An 18,867-nucleotide genomic window follows, 5' to 3' on the forward strand; every position below is an offset into this window, starting at 1 on the left:
TATTTTTGGTAGTCTGTGATAGCAGCACCATTAGGCTGATGCAGACACTGGGACATGCTGGCAGTGCTCTCCTGTTTGGGCAGAAGATTGGATGGGATTCCCAAGCCGGCACTGTCTGCGTAGCTCTGAGGCCCATTATGTTGTCTACTCCCTTCTGTTATGACAGAACAAAATCTGAATTTTAGGAAGATGGAAACACAACACTTCTCTAAGCATACATTCTTACGATATCTCTCTTTGTCCTTGAGCAGTTCAAGAGCTGTGCAGCTACAAGTCTGTCTTTCCACTAATGTCAGTCTGCTCCAGAGGGAAGGCTTCTGTCACAGGGCAGCATCACTGTTCATTGACTGCCTGTCAGATAAGAGCTGTCCTCATCCAGAGAAAACTGAACCATCCTCTTGAATCATCAAATCTATCACAGGACAGTGAGGGATTAATATACATGGAGATTTTATGCTGAATCAATTTTCCATACATTTTCTTGTGTCAAGCATCCCATTACTCACTTAGCGCAATTACTGATTCCTCTTGCCTAAGACTGATTTGTATGATAAAGGCTTTCTAAATGCTCTAGTTCCCAAAGTCACTTGTGGTCACACTGGGACCTACAGCCAATCTCTAAAGGAGAAGAAGGGGAGACAACCAGAGAAGGAGCTCTTAAAACAGAAATATCTTTATTAACAGTAAAACACAAGACGTGAATAATCCCTTTTACAATAGAATAATTCCGGCCAAAGAAAGTGGAGTGCCTTAAAAAGTGTATTGTTCAGACTAAATGTGTTGTCTTCAGAATGCCTCAAATCAAATGCAGCAGGAGGAATGCTTGGGAAAGTGTCCCCTTGGTTAGCAGTCGTTCCATCTTTCTTGGTACGACATGGCATGGAATAGAGTTCTATAGGGCTGGTTGAAGGACTCCAAGCTGCCCGGATCTCTCACACTCCTGAAGCTATGTCTGTGATTTTTCATTCTCCAGAGGCAAGAGCCAAGTATTGTTCTTTATACAGCGACCTATGCTGGTTGACAGAATGTCACAAACCATGAGTAATACTTGTGGATAGTACAGATGTTTTGCTTTGCTTCTGATGGAAAACAGAGGGCAGAATTATTCATAGACATGAGTGACTCTTGTTAATCTATGGGTGACTCACAGTGCTTTTCTCACCAGACTGATAGGTCATAGTTAACACAACCCCATAGTAACTCCTTGCTCAAATCCACCATTTTAGCCCCTTGCACACAGCTTTGCAACTTCATGACTTCATTGATCCACACAAAAAGGCCGGTTTCTTCACTTTCTTGTCTCACTTCTCAACCTCATTTATATCACAGAGGTGATATGAAATGAAGGTTTAAATTGCTAACACTGACTTATCTGCAGAAAGCAGGCTGTGGTACATTTGACTTGTACTTTAAATGTATTACAAATAATTAAAAACTCCAGTTGCTTGAGTAAGTGAAAAAAATGTATCTGAATGTGCAATTATCTCTGCTCATCATTGTTTGTTCCCTTGCTCTCATTTGCAAAGCTTCTCATGGACATAACTGTGAATTAATAAGACAACACACACTTTAGCATCAAATAAACCACTTTGAATATGATGTGCTCACTCACTACTGTGAAAGTGCAAGGGGTCAGACTTTACCAAGTTTTCTCTAGCTTTTCTTTGCTGATGAGGTCTGTATTTAAAATTATTAACTGGTTGGTCTATTTCATCCTATGCTATTCATATGCAATATTAATTGAATACTAACATGGAATATAAAATAGCAGCATCCATGGATAATAAAAACACTATGACTGAAGATCTAAAATGTGTTCACAATTAGCTGCAAATGTTCACATTGACTGTAATGGAAGAGTAGCTGATTCTGGAGGACATAGTGGTTATGTCTACCTTGTGTGAGAGACATGGCCTGCAAATTAGATTTGTTATCTATACAGGTGCCAAGTTTGCAAGCATGGCCCAGGTGCAAGTGGAGGTGTCCTCTTGCTAGGATTCTCATGTGCCTCACCTCCCTGGCAGAGAAATGTGGCATCACTATGGCACGCCTGGGCAGGGTGTCTCGACAGCTCTGGGGTGAACACGTAACAGGATTCTGGCTGTTCCTGGCTGTTCTGGAGCTTCCTATGGGTAGATGATGGGTACAAACCAAAGGCTGTGTTCTGTGCTGGTCCCCAGCACGCAGAAGCATCTGTCTGTCCTAGAGACACAAAGCAATTTCTCTCAACCGAACAAAGACTAAATGCCCACTCAGGCTTCCTGTATATTGCAGAAAGGTACTCCTGGAGCTGCCATGAGGAACAAGCCCTGTTTCAGTGGCTGCAAGGAAGCCTCCAGGTTTAGAACTTTTTAATTCACAGGTCTCAAGTCTCACAGAATCTCTCTCCCCACTGCAAGACGGGACTAACTCTGTCTAGCTCTTTTTTAGTGGTAACTTGACCTCTTAGTTGCTCTTAGGGAAACACACTTGTCCATCCTTATGTACTGTTAAAAATCTGATTTCATAGTCAGGAGTCCTCATGAAGGTTCCTGCTGACTGTTTTCCTCTGGGCACTGCAATTTCCCACCTTACCTTGAAATGAGCTGGTTTGTCGCAATTCCCAGGTTAGATGCTCTCTCTATATATAGTTCACATTTTTTGAGTTGTGCAGTTTCTGTTCAGACTGCATCTTTCTTTGAGGAGCACATACTGGATGTGTTTATAGTGTCCTTGAACAGTGCCCTGAAGCTGGGCTCCTCATTAGTCATGCGGCGAGGCAGAGGATAATCTTCCAAGTGTGGTTTCCAGCTTACTCTCTGGAACACATGGGACACCATTTGCCCCACTACATCGGATGGCTTAATCAGGAAGCTGGCACATTCTCCCAGGCCAGATGTATAGGAAAAACCCAAGCAAGGATTGTGGTACTTCAAGCTGCTCCTAAAACAGGCCTTGAATGGCTGCCTGAGCATGTACTGCCTTATACCACTGGGCTTATCTTGTTGTGTTCTCCCTCCTCCTCCTCAGTCTCTTCACCATCTCAGTGCAATTCTGGCTACTGGAACACCCATGAACTGCAAATCCTTTATAAAAATTTTCTCAGCCCCTTCAGTGAGGTCTCCAGTCACTCAGAAGGGCTTTGGTTCAGATGTTCAAGTAACAGCCAGTTCTCCAGGTTTCTCCAGAGCAAGGAAGTCTTGTTTCTGTGCAGGCATCTGGGACATCATTGTCATCGAATAGTTTGGCTTGGAAGTGACCTTTAAAGATGATCAAGTCTCAACCTCCTGCCATGGGCAGGGACACCCTCCTGTAGACCAGGTTACTCAAAGCCCAATCCAACCTGGCTTTGAACAATTCTGGGGATGGAGCATCCACAACTTCTCTGGGACAGCTTGTCCTGTGCCAGTGTCTCCCTACCCACACAATAAAGAATTTCTGCCTAATATCTTAACTACCCTCTTTCAGTAAAGTCATTACCCACTTGTCCTATAACTACAAGGCCTTCTTGTGATATAAATCTTCATTTGAGGCAGCACTTCTCAGCTTTGAAAAATGGTATTTAATTACTCTACTTTATGACTCATTGATCTTTTTTTGTTGTGTTTGATTTTGCTTGTACTAAGCTAGGTTATGGGAAGATAGGGTGAATAGTAGAGAGGATGTAATGTTTCTTTCCTTTGCTGAGTACCATGTAGTACTAAAGTATTCAAAAATATTTTATAGTTGTACCAGAGCAGTCTTGATCCAAGAACATTAGTCTTATACTTTATACCCCTTTAAAGTTCCTAAATTGATCAGGCTTTTTTATTAATTGTTTCCATGCAGTCAAGAAGCAAAGTCTCTGCCTGAGCTGCCTCTGTAAATACAGCTGTTCGTGCAACTCCTTAGTCACTGGTGAGATTCATTTGTAGAGCTGATAGACAGAGGTGGGTGTAGTAAGTCAGGAAGAACAAGAGCAGATTAAATAAGGTTACAGTCACAAATGCCTTGTTTTCTGCATTTTAAGAGGGGTGTGGTGAAAATATGTTTACAGTGAGAGATGTTTGGAGCACTTATTTTATGCTGAGGGAACACTAATATGAAACAGCTAAGGAGAAACGTGTTTCATCCTGAAAGTGCTGCTAACAGAGAGCTCCTTCCTGTGGCAACCAGTTATTACTGAATCTCCACAGAGACCCAGAGGATGATGTATATTGGAAGGGATCTCACCATGGCATCAAGTCTGACACCCGGCTCCAGACAGGGACTGCTTGGACAAGGCTGCTCAGGGCAGTGAAAGTCATGACAGAGTAGCTGCTGGAGACATGGAAGGGATTTCCTCAACTCCAGCTGATGCTACTTTGGACCACAGTAGCCCTTTATGTTTCTGATATTTTACCCTTCAGACTGAGCTCAGCAAAGCATTCTGATGAGGAGTGAACATGTTGGTGGAATAGCAGCTGATGGGGAGGGCAAGCACGTGCTGCACCTTGCAATGCTACAGCCACTGCTGTGCTGTACCTGGGCAGCTTTTCCTAGGCAAGGGGATGGGACTGAGCCACCCCAAGCAGTAGTGCCATGGAATGGCTCCAGGCACTCAGGGTGCGAGATTTGCTCCCGTCACCTCTGGATGCAAACAGCACATTAATACTGGTGATGCTGAAGAGCTGGCAGCAACTAAAATCATCTTCTCTTGACTATGTAATAGGAAAACAAGTCGTCTACATACCATGCTGAATGTGCTATATGCCTCTGCCTCATTAGGCTCCCATCACTGCCTGATGATGCATAGTAGTGCTCCACAGAAACTTTTAAAAGGCTATGAACTGTTGATGACTCAAAAAAACCCCATTTTAAAAATCTGCCTTCAACTAAGTAGTCTTGCTGTAAGTGGCTTTAAATCTCTCAGGAAGACTGTCTCCAAAGGCTGAGCATTAATGAGTAGAACATTTATAAAGACCTTAAACTGACTACGGGTTTAAAGGTTCATTAAGACCTTTGAGCAGAAATTATCTCCTTCCAAAGTGGGGAAGACATTAGAGATACAAAGTTATATTGCTGTAAATTGTAAGAAACCTGAATTTTAACCAATTGCAATTCATATCTATTAGAGAACCCTGTAAAAGAAATCTTGTTAAAAAAGAAAGGGAAATAAATGGTTTATTAGCCTTACTTTTTATCTGGGCAGGTGTCATCTTATTTACTTTTTTGTCTCATCCACTGTTACCACTCTTCCTTTGGGGAGGAGCTGTCAGCTTCTGTGTGTTTACACAGCATAGTGGGCTAAGCCCCCAGAAACCATCACAACAGGAAACAATGGACACAGCGGTATCTGCCTTCACAAAGGCTAAAACCAGATGGCTGTTGTCAGAATTGCCCAGAATCGAGTGCTTTGATCCAGTTTTTAGCAAATAGTTAAATTTGCTGAAATTCATCTCATCCTAATACAGGTGTTTTAAATGGGTCATAAGAATCATGCTCCAGAAATGCCTCTTTTCTTATTAGTGAGGCAGTATTAAAGCAACTACCTTAAATGAGATGCATGTATGGACTACATGGAAGCCAAATCCTATTTGTAAAATGATTAAAGGTAAACATAAAGGAAAGGGAAAACTGCTCCAAATTGACCAACTTCCATTTAAACCAAACAAACACTGGCTGAGCAAGCATTGTTACTAGGCTGGGAAAATCACCACACCTTCATTAGAGTTCCTCTCCTCTGTTTTTTAATACATCCAGTGTAAGCAGTCTGCATTTGAGCTAATGACCCCTTATACTCAGTGGGAAGACACAAGCACGCTCAGGTAGGAGTGTATTTCACCTGCTTGAAATACCTTGTGATGAAACAAATAATGCCCCAGAAGAAGCTGCTTCTCTTCACTGGCCATCCAATTTTTCTCTGCAGCATTGACAGAAAACTGAGTTCTGGAGCTGCCCAAGAACAGATGCACCTCAGAACATTTCCCTTTGCTCTCTGTGAGGAAGGTGACAATGCTGGGAATGCCTAAAAGGAACTCCTAGGCTTCTCTCTATATTATAAGGGAAGGAGGTTTCAGCCTAAAAGACAAGGAAGAATCTAGGACAAGGGACAGAGCTAGATTCTGGACAGTAAAGGTGATGTCCTCTATTCTTAGCTGCTAAAAAAAAAAAAAAAAAAAAAAAAAAAGAATGAGCAAAATCAAAAGGTTCTCATCCTGGAGCAAAGGTGCAACTGGAGAAGAGGGGCAATGAACATGCTAAAAAACATTACCAGTATCTGATCACTTAGAGAGAACTGAGGAAAATGCATTTTTCCAAACTGATGTCTCTAAAGACTGCTAAATAGTAAATGACACACCTGGAATTTCTGTATATGATTATTATTGTTATTGGATTTCATTGCTGCAAGAGACTGTAAAGTTTTTCCTATCTCACAGTGACCTTGCTGATGTCAAATGGTGACAGAATAGGGTTCTCTGCACTTACAAATTTCCTATACAACTTGCTATTACTGCTCAAACTTAACAACAATTTATCCTTCTGTGCCCTGCTAAAGCTGCAGGCAGCTGAAGATGCATTCAAATGAAATAACACTGTTAGTTTACTCACTGTCTTTCCGGTGAATGTTATTTCCTTTTGCATTTGTGGTACAGCTGAAGATTTCAGGAGTACTCTTCTAATTATGCAGCAAATGTCTAGCACCAGATATTGTGTGAGAAGAAAAGAAATATTCTGAAAAACATTTTTTTTCCACTAATATTTCTACCTGTTCTATGGAGGAATGATGTTGCAGATGTTTTCAGTCTTTTTGACTCTTAAATAAAAATGATTTTCAGCTGACTGTTATGCCCGGAAAGAAATAATCTCAACTCTTTCAGCAAAAGGAAAGGCCATCAAAAAATACTAAGAATTTCACCTGTCTTCTCAGGAAAGTTTTCCAAGTGAACAGCATTTTGCAAGGATGGGATTAGGGTATGGCCAATAGGTTTCCCTGCTTACAGAAGAAACACAGACAAGGTTCTGCACATAGATTCACTCTTTACTTGTTCATGGCTTCACAATGCCTCACCATCCTCTGCAGGCAAGGCAAAAGCTCAGCAACTGAAGAAGCCTGTACCTAAGACGAGAAACCATCCACAGGGATGTATGGAGTGACTGGCAGGGAAGCCCTCTCAGTCTGACCCGAGCAATGCTGTCAGATCCTGAGGACTGGCCCAATACAGGGGATGGACATGGCTGACTCCCATCTCCTTCTCATTGCATCCTTTGAGTGTGGGGCTTTCTGTTCCCAAGATGAATGATAAAGTAATTATTTGCTTCTTCCATGCACAATTAATGTCCCTTTTCTGAATCACAGTTCAAATCCCTTTTTGGTGTACCTTGATATCAGCACAGCAGTCTAAATACAGACAGTCCTAACTTTAAAACAAACTACATCAATACTGTAGAATGGACAGGATTTACTTTACATGCTGGACACATATGCAAGTATGTATGTACCTTGCAAAAAAAGCACTGGAAGTTAATTAGTTTTTTTTAACTCATGGCCATAAATTTAAATTATTATTCTTTTTCTTAGGAGCTTGTTGCTTTTCAGTGCAGCAGTACCATACCCTACTATGTTAGCAGTATCAGACTACTCAGATTGTCCAGAATGCTCTGAGATAAGGTTCCTGTGTTGAACATGCTCCCTTCTCCTGCCAAATCCCAGGAGAGACAGTGTGCATCAGCTCTTCAGAGGATTTGTAGGCGCATCGTGCTTTGCAGTAGGGAGACAGACTGGAATGGCAGTTAGTCCTTCAGTTCACTAGATAAAAGTCACCTCTATGTAAAAGTCCTGTGCACCACCTCAGGTCCTCTTCTGGACTTGAAATCAAGATGTAAGATGAATATAAATGGCACAGAGATCTGATTTTGGTTGCCTGCAGAGGGGTGAATTTCACCTAGTAGGAGCAGCGAGAGACAGGTTTCTGAACCCACGTGAAAGTGCTGGGAATTTGCACCGTTTACTGGCTTGGCTGGGGAATGAAGATGCTCACAGGAAATGTTTGACACTTTTGCAGGAATTTGGCTTATTTTGTACTAGAGAACAGATATGCTATACCTGAATTTCTAAATTCATTGTACTGGCATCAGAGTAACTAGAAACCACAAAATGAAAAAAAAAAATTAAAAAAAGAGAGTAGACTATGTATAGATATATTTACATCTACATACATCTACATATAGAAGCTTCTGTTCATCGGAATTCTATAAGCCACTGCCTGCAATAGCATCCATCCTAAGGGAATTCTAGAGATGATTCTTAAGAGACTGAGGAGATGGGGTTGTGAGGTGAGCCCATCTGTGTCAGCACCTTATCCAGCCATTGCAATGGTCCATGCAGGTGGATCTCAATCCAGCAGGGTGTGCTTGTAACATCTTGGCGATGATACTCTGCTCCCCAGCCCTATAAAAGGACCAAAAAGTGAGGATTTTTAAAAAAAAAAACAACTCAAAACATTAAATCATAACTCCAGTGCTGATAGTCTAACACAACTGCAGACAGTCCACCACCCAAGTTCCCAAGATTTAGTGCTTTATCCTAGGGATAATTTTCTCTAGAAACTTAGCTCCTTTTTGAGGTCATTGTTATCATAATTACCAGGGACTCGATGCTATTAAATTAAAAATCTCAGTCACACTTCCAGGTGCAGAGAACAACTAGCATGGAAAGGCCTGTTTCCAAGCCTGGCTGCCTGCAAACAGCCCGTGGGGAATGGTCCCTGTTGTTTGCACCCCAGGGACATGTCTAGGGAAGTCTGGCAGACTGCTGTCTGGCACCAGCAAAGAGCAGGCCAGCCACTTTCATTAACAGGAACTAGGGATGGTCCTGGGCACTGCTTCATGTATTGGTAGAGATTCATCCTGTGATTCTAAGAATTTAGAATTTCTAATTATTTGTCTAACCTCTGGAAATTTCCAGCCGTTCCTATGTACCATACTTAGCCTATGTATAAATACTTTTCACAGGTTTTCTATCCTTGAACATGTCCTCTTTGCCAACAAGAGTTCCCAGCTCTGCGGTGGGAAGTCCTGCAGTAATTTCTCCAGCTCTTGTGGGGAAGATAAGGGATATGAGGCATCTGAGAGAAAGTGGGGATGGGGTGCTGGCAGGGAGAAGAGAAAACCTGAAGTACCCATGCTTCAAGGAGCAGGTTTAAGTTAGGAAAAGACTTTTCTCCCAGAGGGTGGTTGGGCACTGGAACAGGCATCCCAGGGAAGTGGTCACAGCACCAAGCCTGACAGAGTTCAAGTTTTGGGGACTAGTTACATGACAAAGGTCACGTAGACATGCTCTAGATAGTTGAGAAGTAGAAAAGTACCAGACCCAACTAATCTGGGGCCCCGCACCTGTGAAGACGCTGTGGCCTTGAGTATAGCTGTATTACAATAACAAAGATGCTGTAGCCGAGAGCAGGGCATGAGAAAAGAGAGATGTAAGTTGTAAAGAATGAAGAAGTAAGAATAACCAATAGATTGCTTAGCTTACAGAATATGCATGAACTTATTAATTGTTGTGCATAAATGTTTGATACTCTAATCAACAAATGAAGTTTGCTGAACTCTCATATTGAGCGTCCGAGCCTCCCTCACTGCGACATTCAAGAAGCATTCAGATAATGCTTGTGGGTGTGATTCTTGGGGATAGTGCTGTGCAGGGCCAGGAGCTGGACTTGATGATCCTGATGAATCCCTTCCAACTCAGCATATTCCAAGATTCAAGCAGGCACAGTGTCTAAGCAGTGCTAAGCAGGCAGCCTGACGTCACAGCAACACAAGGCATGCGAGTCACAGCCCAGAGTCTTGCAGCTCACCAGATGCCTCACTGGCAGAACTGATCTCAGATTTCCATAGGGCAATGTGCAAAACACGGTCCCACTACAGGATGAGGATCTTCATTTGTGGGATGCTGATCAGACACTGAGTCATACCTGTCATTATGATAAGCAGGCAGGTTGGTATTCTTGCCACAACAAAAGGACATGGAGGTATGTTAAGACTGATGGCTGCCAAAGTCACCAAAATTTGAGAGTGCTGAGCAGCTCAGACAACTGTGGCTGCCAGTGCAGCTACTTCTTTAGATGACAGCTAGAAAACTAGGATCAACACTAAAATGAAATGTCACCATAAGTGGTCTGGATAAAATCCATGCTAATTAATGAAGTAAAGGGGAAAGAAAGTAGAAGAGTAAGGTATGGACCCACCAAAGCCCAAAGAGTACTTCCAAACAGACAGCATTTTTCTGAGCTGCGGAGCATTTATCAGACTAGAAAGAGCCTGCATTCACAGAACCTCAGATTGATGTTCTGTAAATGTTTACATAAAATGCCAGCACAGTCAGACTTCTGAGATGGTGAAGTCAGAAGTACTCAACTGCAGTGAAGATACACAGCCAGGAGAGCAAGTGTCAGAGGAGCTGGCACACCTTGCTGACAGGCAGGAGAGAAAATCTAGAGAAACAGCAATTACCGGATTCAAGCACAATGTGCCAGATTTGGGGGAGCCTGCCAGGTGGCTGGCCATCTCCCTCTGCTGGCAACTCCCAAACATTCCCGGTGATGCTGTCTCTGGCTGGAGCAGCCCCAGGGGAAATGCCAGGAGGGCAAGGACCCTGGTGTTCCCTGTATATCACTCTTGGTTTGCAGGTAGCCTCCTTCGCCCCAGGACTGAGAAGAGCCCAGTGCTGGAGTTCTCTTAACTAGGGAATGAAGTGAGTACAACTTTCAAAGCTGCAGTGGTGTTTTCCACAGATGGTGGGAAGAGGATACTGGTACCCTCATGTGTCCTGCTGCTTCTGCCAACACTGCCCTCCTCCTGTGGGCAACAGCTCTCTCCGGCCTAGGCTCCATGTCCCAGAGCACTGAGCTTTCAAGTCTGCTGGGTATTCCCCTTAGCCCCAAGACCTGGGGAGATGTGGGAAGGATTGAGCTGAGTTCAGACCTCGGCTTGGAGAAACTCTCGATCTCTTCCCTTTGTGCTTCACCTGCCTCAGTTGTGGAGAGGTGGCAAGAGCCATCCTGCTTTGGTTATCAGCAGTGCTCAGTGGATGGAAGCTGCTCTCACTGATGATACATCCACATTTGAGCTCCTCTCAGCTGCTCTGTGGGCACAAAAAGGGCATCAGAGGGGACAAGACCTTCACCTCCCCCTGTCCCATGCCCTGCATCCAGAAGATGGCACAGAGTTTCTCATATCTTGGTCCCTACCTATCCCTGCCTCCCAGCTGGTAGCTCAAGCATTGGTGGGGTCAGAGGCAGGGTCTCCAGCCCTTTGGGCTGTAGGTGACTACCAGTATCTGGACACGAGTCAGCAGAGAAGCCACAGCACTGCCCTGCACATGAGGGCTCTCATGGACTATGGCTCTGATAGACAGCAGGCCCCTCTGGCCACTGCATCCCCAACATCCAGGATCGCTCCTGACCCCAGACTAAACACAGGAGGGCTCACTCCTTGGGAGGGAAATATTTTGGAAAGACTGAATAAAGGAAAGTGTATTTGCAGGCCAGGAAGAAAGAGCCTAGATGAGATTTGCATAGCAATTTTCCAGACATCATGGGAAAGAGTTCAAAATGACTCCTTGCACTGGTCTTCCGGTGCCTGAGGCACAGTAATAGTTGCTGTTATTTCAACAAAGCAAGGTGAAAATATGGCAGCAGAATTATATAGTGCATCAACACCACCATTTGTGCTGCCATGCTGGGCATGGAGGCAGATAACACATCAAAGAGCTTGCCCCTGAATCGCTGAGATAATGAAAATATTGTGTAACTGGCTCCACTGCCTTTACAAACAACGTGCCCATTCATGCCTTCCATTAAAGAAAATGCTGTTTGTTGGGTTTCTTGCTTTCTTTTTTTTTTTTTTTTTTTTTTTTTTTTGCCCTTATGCTTGTATGTGAATTAGATATCAGTTCACTCCCAAGAACAAAGCAACAGCATGGTCATGGGCTTGGAGATTTTGGCTTGGACTCCTGGGAGAGATTACAGGGCACTCCTAATGCTCTTGAAGACTTAAGAAGATGGGTCCCCAAGGATGGCTAGAACAAGTTTGACTGGAAAGATATGTAGGACTCAACTCATCAGCTGTGTAGAACTTAAGGAAACTGGACTTGAGCCTCAAGCACTTTTTGGTACCTTAGATGAGAATTCAATCATCTCAATTCAGTCATTTGTATAAAAACAAATCTGCAAGACAAAGGAGCATACTCAAGCCATTTTTATGGTACCTAGCAGGACCGAGAGCTTCTAATGGTGCAACTGCTCTAGTCTGCAGGCTGAACATTGCTGCCAGCTCTCCCCAGCAGCACTACAGCAAGTTGGTCTAGCATCATCTGGAAACTATCTCGAAACACTTGCCATTCTTTGGGGGTTAGATGCTACAACAGGCATGCAAATAAATCCTAAGTGCTCAAAGGAGTTGAGAGATCTTGTTCTGGTGAGAAGGCCATTCAGAAGACTTGTGAAAGTCCCACAAAGACTGATAGATTTCCCACAATGCAGTCAGACTGTGAAATTCAAATATGAAGGACATCAGAACAGTAATGGATTTGGTAGCCTCCTGTCTCTTCCAAATAACAGGGGGAAGGTAAAATATTCTTTTAGGTTTTCCATTCTGCTTGCAAGAAGCCCTTCTGGTTGTGTGGCTGGCCAGAGTGAATGTCATCAGAAAGTAAGATGATATTTGTCAGGGACTGGGCAGATGGCAAACAACAATTCTCTGCAAGGTCAGTGAGGGATGAAGAAGGACCCAGTGTTTCTTGATTAAGACAATATATACCAGTCTGTGGTACTGGTGAGACTGTAAATAAATAAGGACATTCTTTTCAATGGCTCTATTAAGCTCTATTGCCAACCCCAGTAACAATAGGAGAGATCACAACTGCCTAAGATATGTGCTACAATATTTATATGTTGCTAAGCTCTTCTGAGTTGAGTTTTTTGAACAATCAGTGGGGGAACACCACTATGCATTCTCTGCCTATTTTCCACAGAGAGTCTATGGAGCACCTAAATTTTGTAATCAAAGAGATTTTTAGGTTGGCCACAAAAGCTATTGATTTTGAGCACCTATAAGTTTAAGGCAATACTGAAAAACAGGCAGTATGAATTGCTATTCTAAAGTTGGGTATCTACATCCTCCCTTGGAACGGATTTGATGTGATCTAGTTTTACACCAAAGGATGCAAGAGAAAGCAAGAGAAAGGATGTAAGAGAAAGCAAAGAATCCTTACTTTAACAAAGCTCATTCGAATCGTACACATCTTGGTCAGCTCATACACCACTTCAAAACCATGATTGACTGACTGGGCAAGAAGCTGGGCAAAGAGCTGGTTGTTGAAGATCTTGAGGCTGCAGCCACTGGGGATCTTGCAGACCGTGGCTGGATGGAAACCGTGCTGGTAGTTACAGTTGCGGCTTTGCACAAAAATACTGCTGTCACTGACACATTCAGCATAAACCTCCCCACCGACGTAGTAAAGATGAACACCTTGAAAAAAAAAAAGTAACATGTATAATGTCTCGATTTTTCACAACACTCTTTATGCCAGTAAGTAACTATCTTACACACACTTTATGCCAGTAATTAACTATCTTACTGGTTTGGGGATACAAGCCCAGGATCCTTCCAGGATCTTTGTTTCTCAGTACTGGTTTCTTTACTTTTACCCAACAGCATAGTTGTACTAAAGTAGTAACTTTATGACAAAATACGCATGCATAAACATCAAACACACATCAACAATGTCCTAAACATCAACCAAAACTATCCAAGAATGGAAAAATGACTATTGCATTACACAGCTAAATGTATTTTTGCTGTTAAGCAAATGTGCACTGGTCAAGACCCACTTCACTGCACGCTGTTGTTTTACTACAGGATCCTACAGTCAGACATTTAAAACACAACATGGCGTGCACTTAAAATACTTTTCTGTATTTTGCCTTATCTGCCACATCAGAACCATGTGTTTGCATTTACAAGATGTGACTTACTCATCAGATCCTGTTCCAAGTGACCTTTAGCAAGAAAATTACTGATTTTCTTCAGAACTTTTCAGTGCCCAAGTGACTTACCAATACCAACTCAAATTTTGACTTTGACTTGGGGAAATTAAGGTGGAAGCACTTCTATCCTTTCAAATATTCTGATCCGCCAAGGATATCTGCTTGCATGAAAACATACCCAAATTGGTGGGAGAATTTATCTCAGCCTAATTCAGCAACCTTGAATTTGGGGATCATCTGTAAGATGATAACTGTGTAGATGCCTTCTCTAGCTGATAGCTAGAGAGAGGCACTGTGACCAGATGATTCACTCCATCTGCTACAGAGTGCAGGCTCAGAGCCAGCTTAATGCCATGGAAGTCTGTGCAGGTGCTGAAAAGGCTCTCCCATTCCCTGCCCCTGCTGACACACCTGCTTTCATGCTGGCAGCAACAGCTGAGGATTGGGCTGCTGTCCAGGCAGAGGAACTGAACCAGCTAATAAACTTAAAAACAAACAAAACAAAATTTATTTTCAGTGAGATCTTGTGAGATCTTTGTCAGTACAAGTGTGACAATGGGGACCCTGGCTGCTTGAAAAGTGAGCACGAAGCCACAACCTGAAAGGAGAAAAATCATCCTGTGAAAATTCCCAGTCACCCTTCCCATGGCTAGATTAGGGGAAATGAACCCTTCCCAGGGCCAAGAGAGGTGGAAAAACTCAAATCTTTGTTCTTGTAAAAACCACCACTAAATAAAAATAAAATCCTCCTCTCTAATACTAGGTATGCTCTTCAAACACACACAAATGTTCACAGAGCCTCAGAGACTGCCTGCAAAGCTACTGGTAACTGTGCTTTAATAATGCAGCTGTAATTAGTTTTATTCCTGCTGTCTTTCATACAAACAAAGACTGGTTACATATTCCCAGTCTGTTCATCATTCTGCAGTCATAACAACAAGGGGCAGCAGCACATCCTTAGGACAAAACCAGCCTCTAAACAGAAGTGGGAATGGCACAGGGGAAAGCAGGTTGAGTGGGAAAATAATCTGGGAAAAAATAGACTCTCCCATAGTCTTCCAGGGTGACTCAGACAGGAACCTTAAAGTCTGTCTTCAAGCCATCATTTGAATTCTGAACAGCCACAAGATCTGAAACGAGCTGTGAGTGGCAGGACTGTGCTGGGAGCACACTCTGGTGCTGCACTGGGAACAGCAGCGACAGGAAAGCATCAGCTCCGACTGCACCAGGCACTGTGGGGTGCTGCACACCATGACTGTTACCACTTGACCTTCCTTCCCATGGAAATGGATAAAAGGGAAGGACAGAAAGGATCTTTATGGAGTCCATATAGCTGTCTGAAATAATCAGATGAACAGAGGGTAGAGACAGAAGAATAAGGATGTAAACATGCACCACATTTCAAATCTTCAGGAGCAGCTACTGACTTAGGGTCACGACAGGCGATGCAAAGGTGAAAATTTCTAAAGGCTGAGTTTTCAAAGTATATTAGATAACCCATTTTCTGAAAAGAATGAATGCTTTCAAAGGCATTGCCCAAACATTGTGCTACAATAACAAAAACATCAACACCACTTCTGAAAGCAGAGGTTAAAAATTATTTTCTTCTTGTGAACTTTTTAAAAGCAGTAAATACAACACTAATCAGTGTGTATTCCTATTATTCTAGTATTCATTCACCAGAGGAAAGCACCCTAAAGGAAAGCAAGCAGCTAAATACATATTTGTAGAAGACCAAATCAAAGGTCCATATGTTTTAGTGGTATTTCTTTGCCTCTGCAGAAACTGAAAATTCAGCAGTCTCCAAGTATCCACATCTTTTTGACACTGATCAAAAGTTACTTTTTTGTCCTTGAAGTCTGACTGCTGAAACAGGTCCAATTGCTCGTAGATGTTGCATTGTGTTCTGGATTGTTTTTAGCTTTGATGTGGTATTTCCAGGAAATGGTTTCATGCTGATACTCTAGATGACAATTCAATCACATATCCTTATCCTACTGAGCTAATCTTGTTTACTCACTCTTTTTTCTCCAGTGCTAACATGTGACAATTGTATCCATTTCAGCAGCTTTCATCTGTCCACCATGCCTTTGAACTATACGCTTCTGCAGCCGCTCTGTGCTCTTCTGCAGGCCTGCACTGGTGCCACTTCTATTCCACTTGTATATGGTTTTTTAGGATTTGCATAAACAGAGAAGAGCAGTGAAATTAAGGATCTCTGATATATTAAGCCTCCTCTCTCTGGGCAATCTGCTCCCTTCCCTTGGGCACATTCCTAGTGTAAGACTTTAAAGAACTTCTAATCAATTAAGACAGATCTTCACATTTAAATGGATGAAGACCATTAGCATTTACCTAACTTTATTTCTGTTCTGTCTCCTCATCTTTTGGGGCAGAAAGTCACAGACTGTAACATTGCCACATGACAGCTGGGATCTTTTGTCATTCTTCTTTTAGGGCCAGGCTCAGCTTTGATCTACATCCCTCTGACAACTTACACTGATAGGATGTAAAGCTTTGCTTTATTTTCCAAGTTAAAACTAGATGTACAACACATTTGCACTGCACACAACAAACCACTATGGCACACACTTGTAGCACGTGCAACATAAGTGATTTTCATTCAGGGGAAAAGTGCAAGAGCTTAGCACAACATGGCCTGCTCCAGCCTTCAGGTTCACTGCTGTTTGCAAAAAAATGTATCACATTTGTCTCAGAGCTTCCTTGTATTCAGTCATTCAACACTAGACTATCAAGAGCCAATTAAAATATTGCTCTAGGCCTGGGAAATGAGGTGAGGTTGACAAGATAATAGGAGTGGAACAATTAGAGTTAATTAGCCCAGTGGGAAATGCATTCCCAGGCAGCTACTGGTGAGAGGCTGGGTTGGCAAGATAATGAGTCTAGACTGGATGTACCAGAACAGGCAAAGCTTCATCTGCATGGAGAAGTGGCTGGCACAGGGCTTCTGACTCACCACCACAAACAACAGTAAATTCTGGGAGAATATCAAACCCGACACAGCCCTGGGGAGCTGGGAAGGAGTGTGTGCGGCCATGTGTGTCCAGGCGTGGTCTCCTCGTGCTTGGCACCAGCAGCATGTCACACTGCATGCTGAGGGTATACGTGCACCAGAGCTGCACCAGCAGCCACTGGTGGGAGAATGCAAACCTTAGTTTTACCAGTGAAAAGCTGACAAAGCAGGGAATCGGGCTGGCTGGGGGGAGGGGAAAGCTACAAACAATTCCACCAGAGTTCTTCAGCTAAGTAACTCAACTACTAAGTGTTTCATCCATCTCTCTTTGTTATTTGGTGGGAGGAGAAGCAGCCCTGAGGCACCAGCAATTATCCTTTTAGTGGCATTTCAATGGCAATATTCCCAGTTGCCAGAAGCTCTAATAAATAAAATGAAAATACATACTGCTAAATTAGAACACACAACTATAAACAACATTTTTCTCTTTGCTGGCCAAGTAAATAGCCTTTGTAAGGAGTTACTCTGTTGATTGTTATCCAGTCAGAAAAGAATCCTCTGCTTTTCTTCTATTTCAGAAGTAATGTCAGAGGTCTGATTTTAAGGCAAGCACGTCTGATGAATCAGATAGGTTTGTTCATGCAATGCATGGTTCTTCTGAGTTCTGAATATTATTCCTGAGGAGAGGGGATTCCCTCTTACCTTTTCCTATGTGTCTCCTGGTGTTTTCTATAGTAGAATTGCGGTTTACATTTGAGAGCAGACCCAGGCAGAACCTGTTTTTGTTATTGGAAGGATCTGTAAATCCATCTATAAGGATACTTCGAGAGGAGGCCTGGAAAGTCTCCCCTACCCGGTTGTTGAGTTCATAGTAGGCAACTGAGCACCAGTGTTGGGGTTCCTCGTAACAAACAGGCCGAAAGTCTGTAGGGAATAAAGTTATGCAGCTGCTCAGGTTTCAGCAATATTTTTTAAACAATCTTTCTCTGTTTTCTTTCATTCCCTCCCACTCTCAGCCCCCCCCATCTCTTTATCTAAACAGTCGCTTATGTCATACTTTGTCCCAACAGAAGCTTCCATTGCTTCTTGATTTTATGACTGAAGTCCCAAACATGCAAAAGGTTGGTGCATCAGCTTAACTCTAAGCCTCGAAGAGCCCCACTTCTTCTTAAAAGTGGAAACTCCACTGCATTAAATCAACCACACTGACATTTCTCACTGAACTGGGGCCCGAAATATACACTGAAAATAGTAAGGGATACATCTGCTCTGCACACCAGCAGGAGATAGGGATGACAGATGGGCTCAAAGCAAGTCAAAACTGAGCCAAGTTTTTGGTATTAGGCCTTCAGCCTAATACCAAACTCTGGAGTTCAGAAGTAATAAATCACTCAAATTTTTGCACACTTTCAGGCTTTCCGCTTCCATGTGGGACTGTAAACAGAAATGTCAGCAAGGTCATTTCTTTTGGATCTATCCCTGCCCAGGTTTTCTAAGTCAGAGACAGAGAAAGACTCAGAAATGTAACAGAATCTCTGGTCTCATTTGTCCTACAGGAATTAGTAGGAAACTTTATCCTGCCTGCTCACCACAGGCATGTGAGCCCGCCTGCCCCCAGAGCACCTCTGTGCATAACCTCTAATAAACCTCCAACTAATATTCACTAGGATAGTGATCAGGGATGGTAGGCTATGATAAAGAGATTAAACTAGCTTGACAATTTATTTATAAGTATTGGTGTCTGATAACTTGTTATTATCCGGCCATCCTGTGTCCCCATGCATAATTAGCACCATCCCCTCACATTCCTTCTGCTCCAGTTCCATGCTACATACACACTCCTCGCTGTTTCAGAAGGCTGGCATTAATTTTTTAATGTGCATGTGTGTGCAGTGCTCAGTCCTC

At 42.9% G+C, this 18,867-nt stretch overlaps 1 protein-coding gene across 1 annotated transcript in view; it reads right to left on the bottom strand.

The window, feature by feature from the left end:
- Positions 1–651: 651 nt before the first annotated feature.
- The window catches only part of SMAD9 (SMAD family member 9), a 29,153-nt gene continuing 10,937 nt past the window's right edge, over positions 652–18,867 (bottom strand). The window contains exons 4-6 of the mRNA XM_059838877.1: positions 17,665–17,886; positions 13,214–13,470; positions 652–8,389 (exon numbers count right to left, since the gene is read on the bottom strand). Coding sequence (XP_059694860.1) covers positions 8,246–8,389; positions 13,214–13,470; positions 17,665–17,886 — 623 coding nt within the window. The 3' untranslated portion in view covers positions 652–8,245. The remainder of the gene's footprint in view (positions 8,390–13,213; positions 13,471–17,664; positions 17,887–18,867) is intronic.

The sequence above is a fragment of the Haemorhous mexicanus genome, chromosome 2 (genome assembly GCF_027477595.1).
Source record: "Haemorhous mexicanus isolate bHaeMex1 chromosome 2, bHaeMex1.pri, whole genome shotgun sequence".
NCBI lineage: Eukaryota > Metazoa > Chordata > Aves > Passeriformes > Fringillidae > Haemorhous > Haemorhous mexicanus.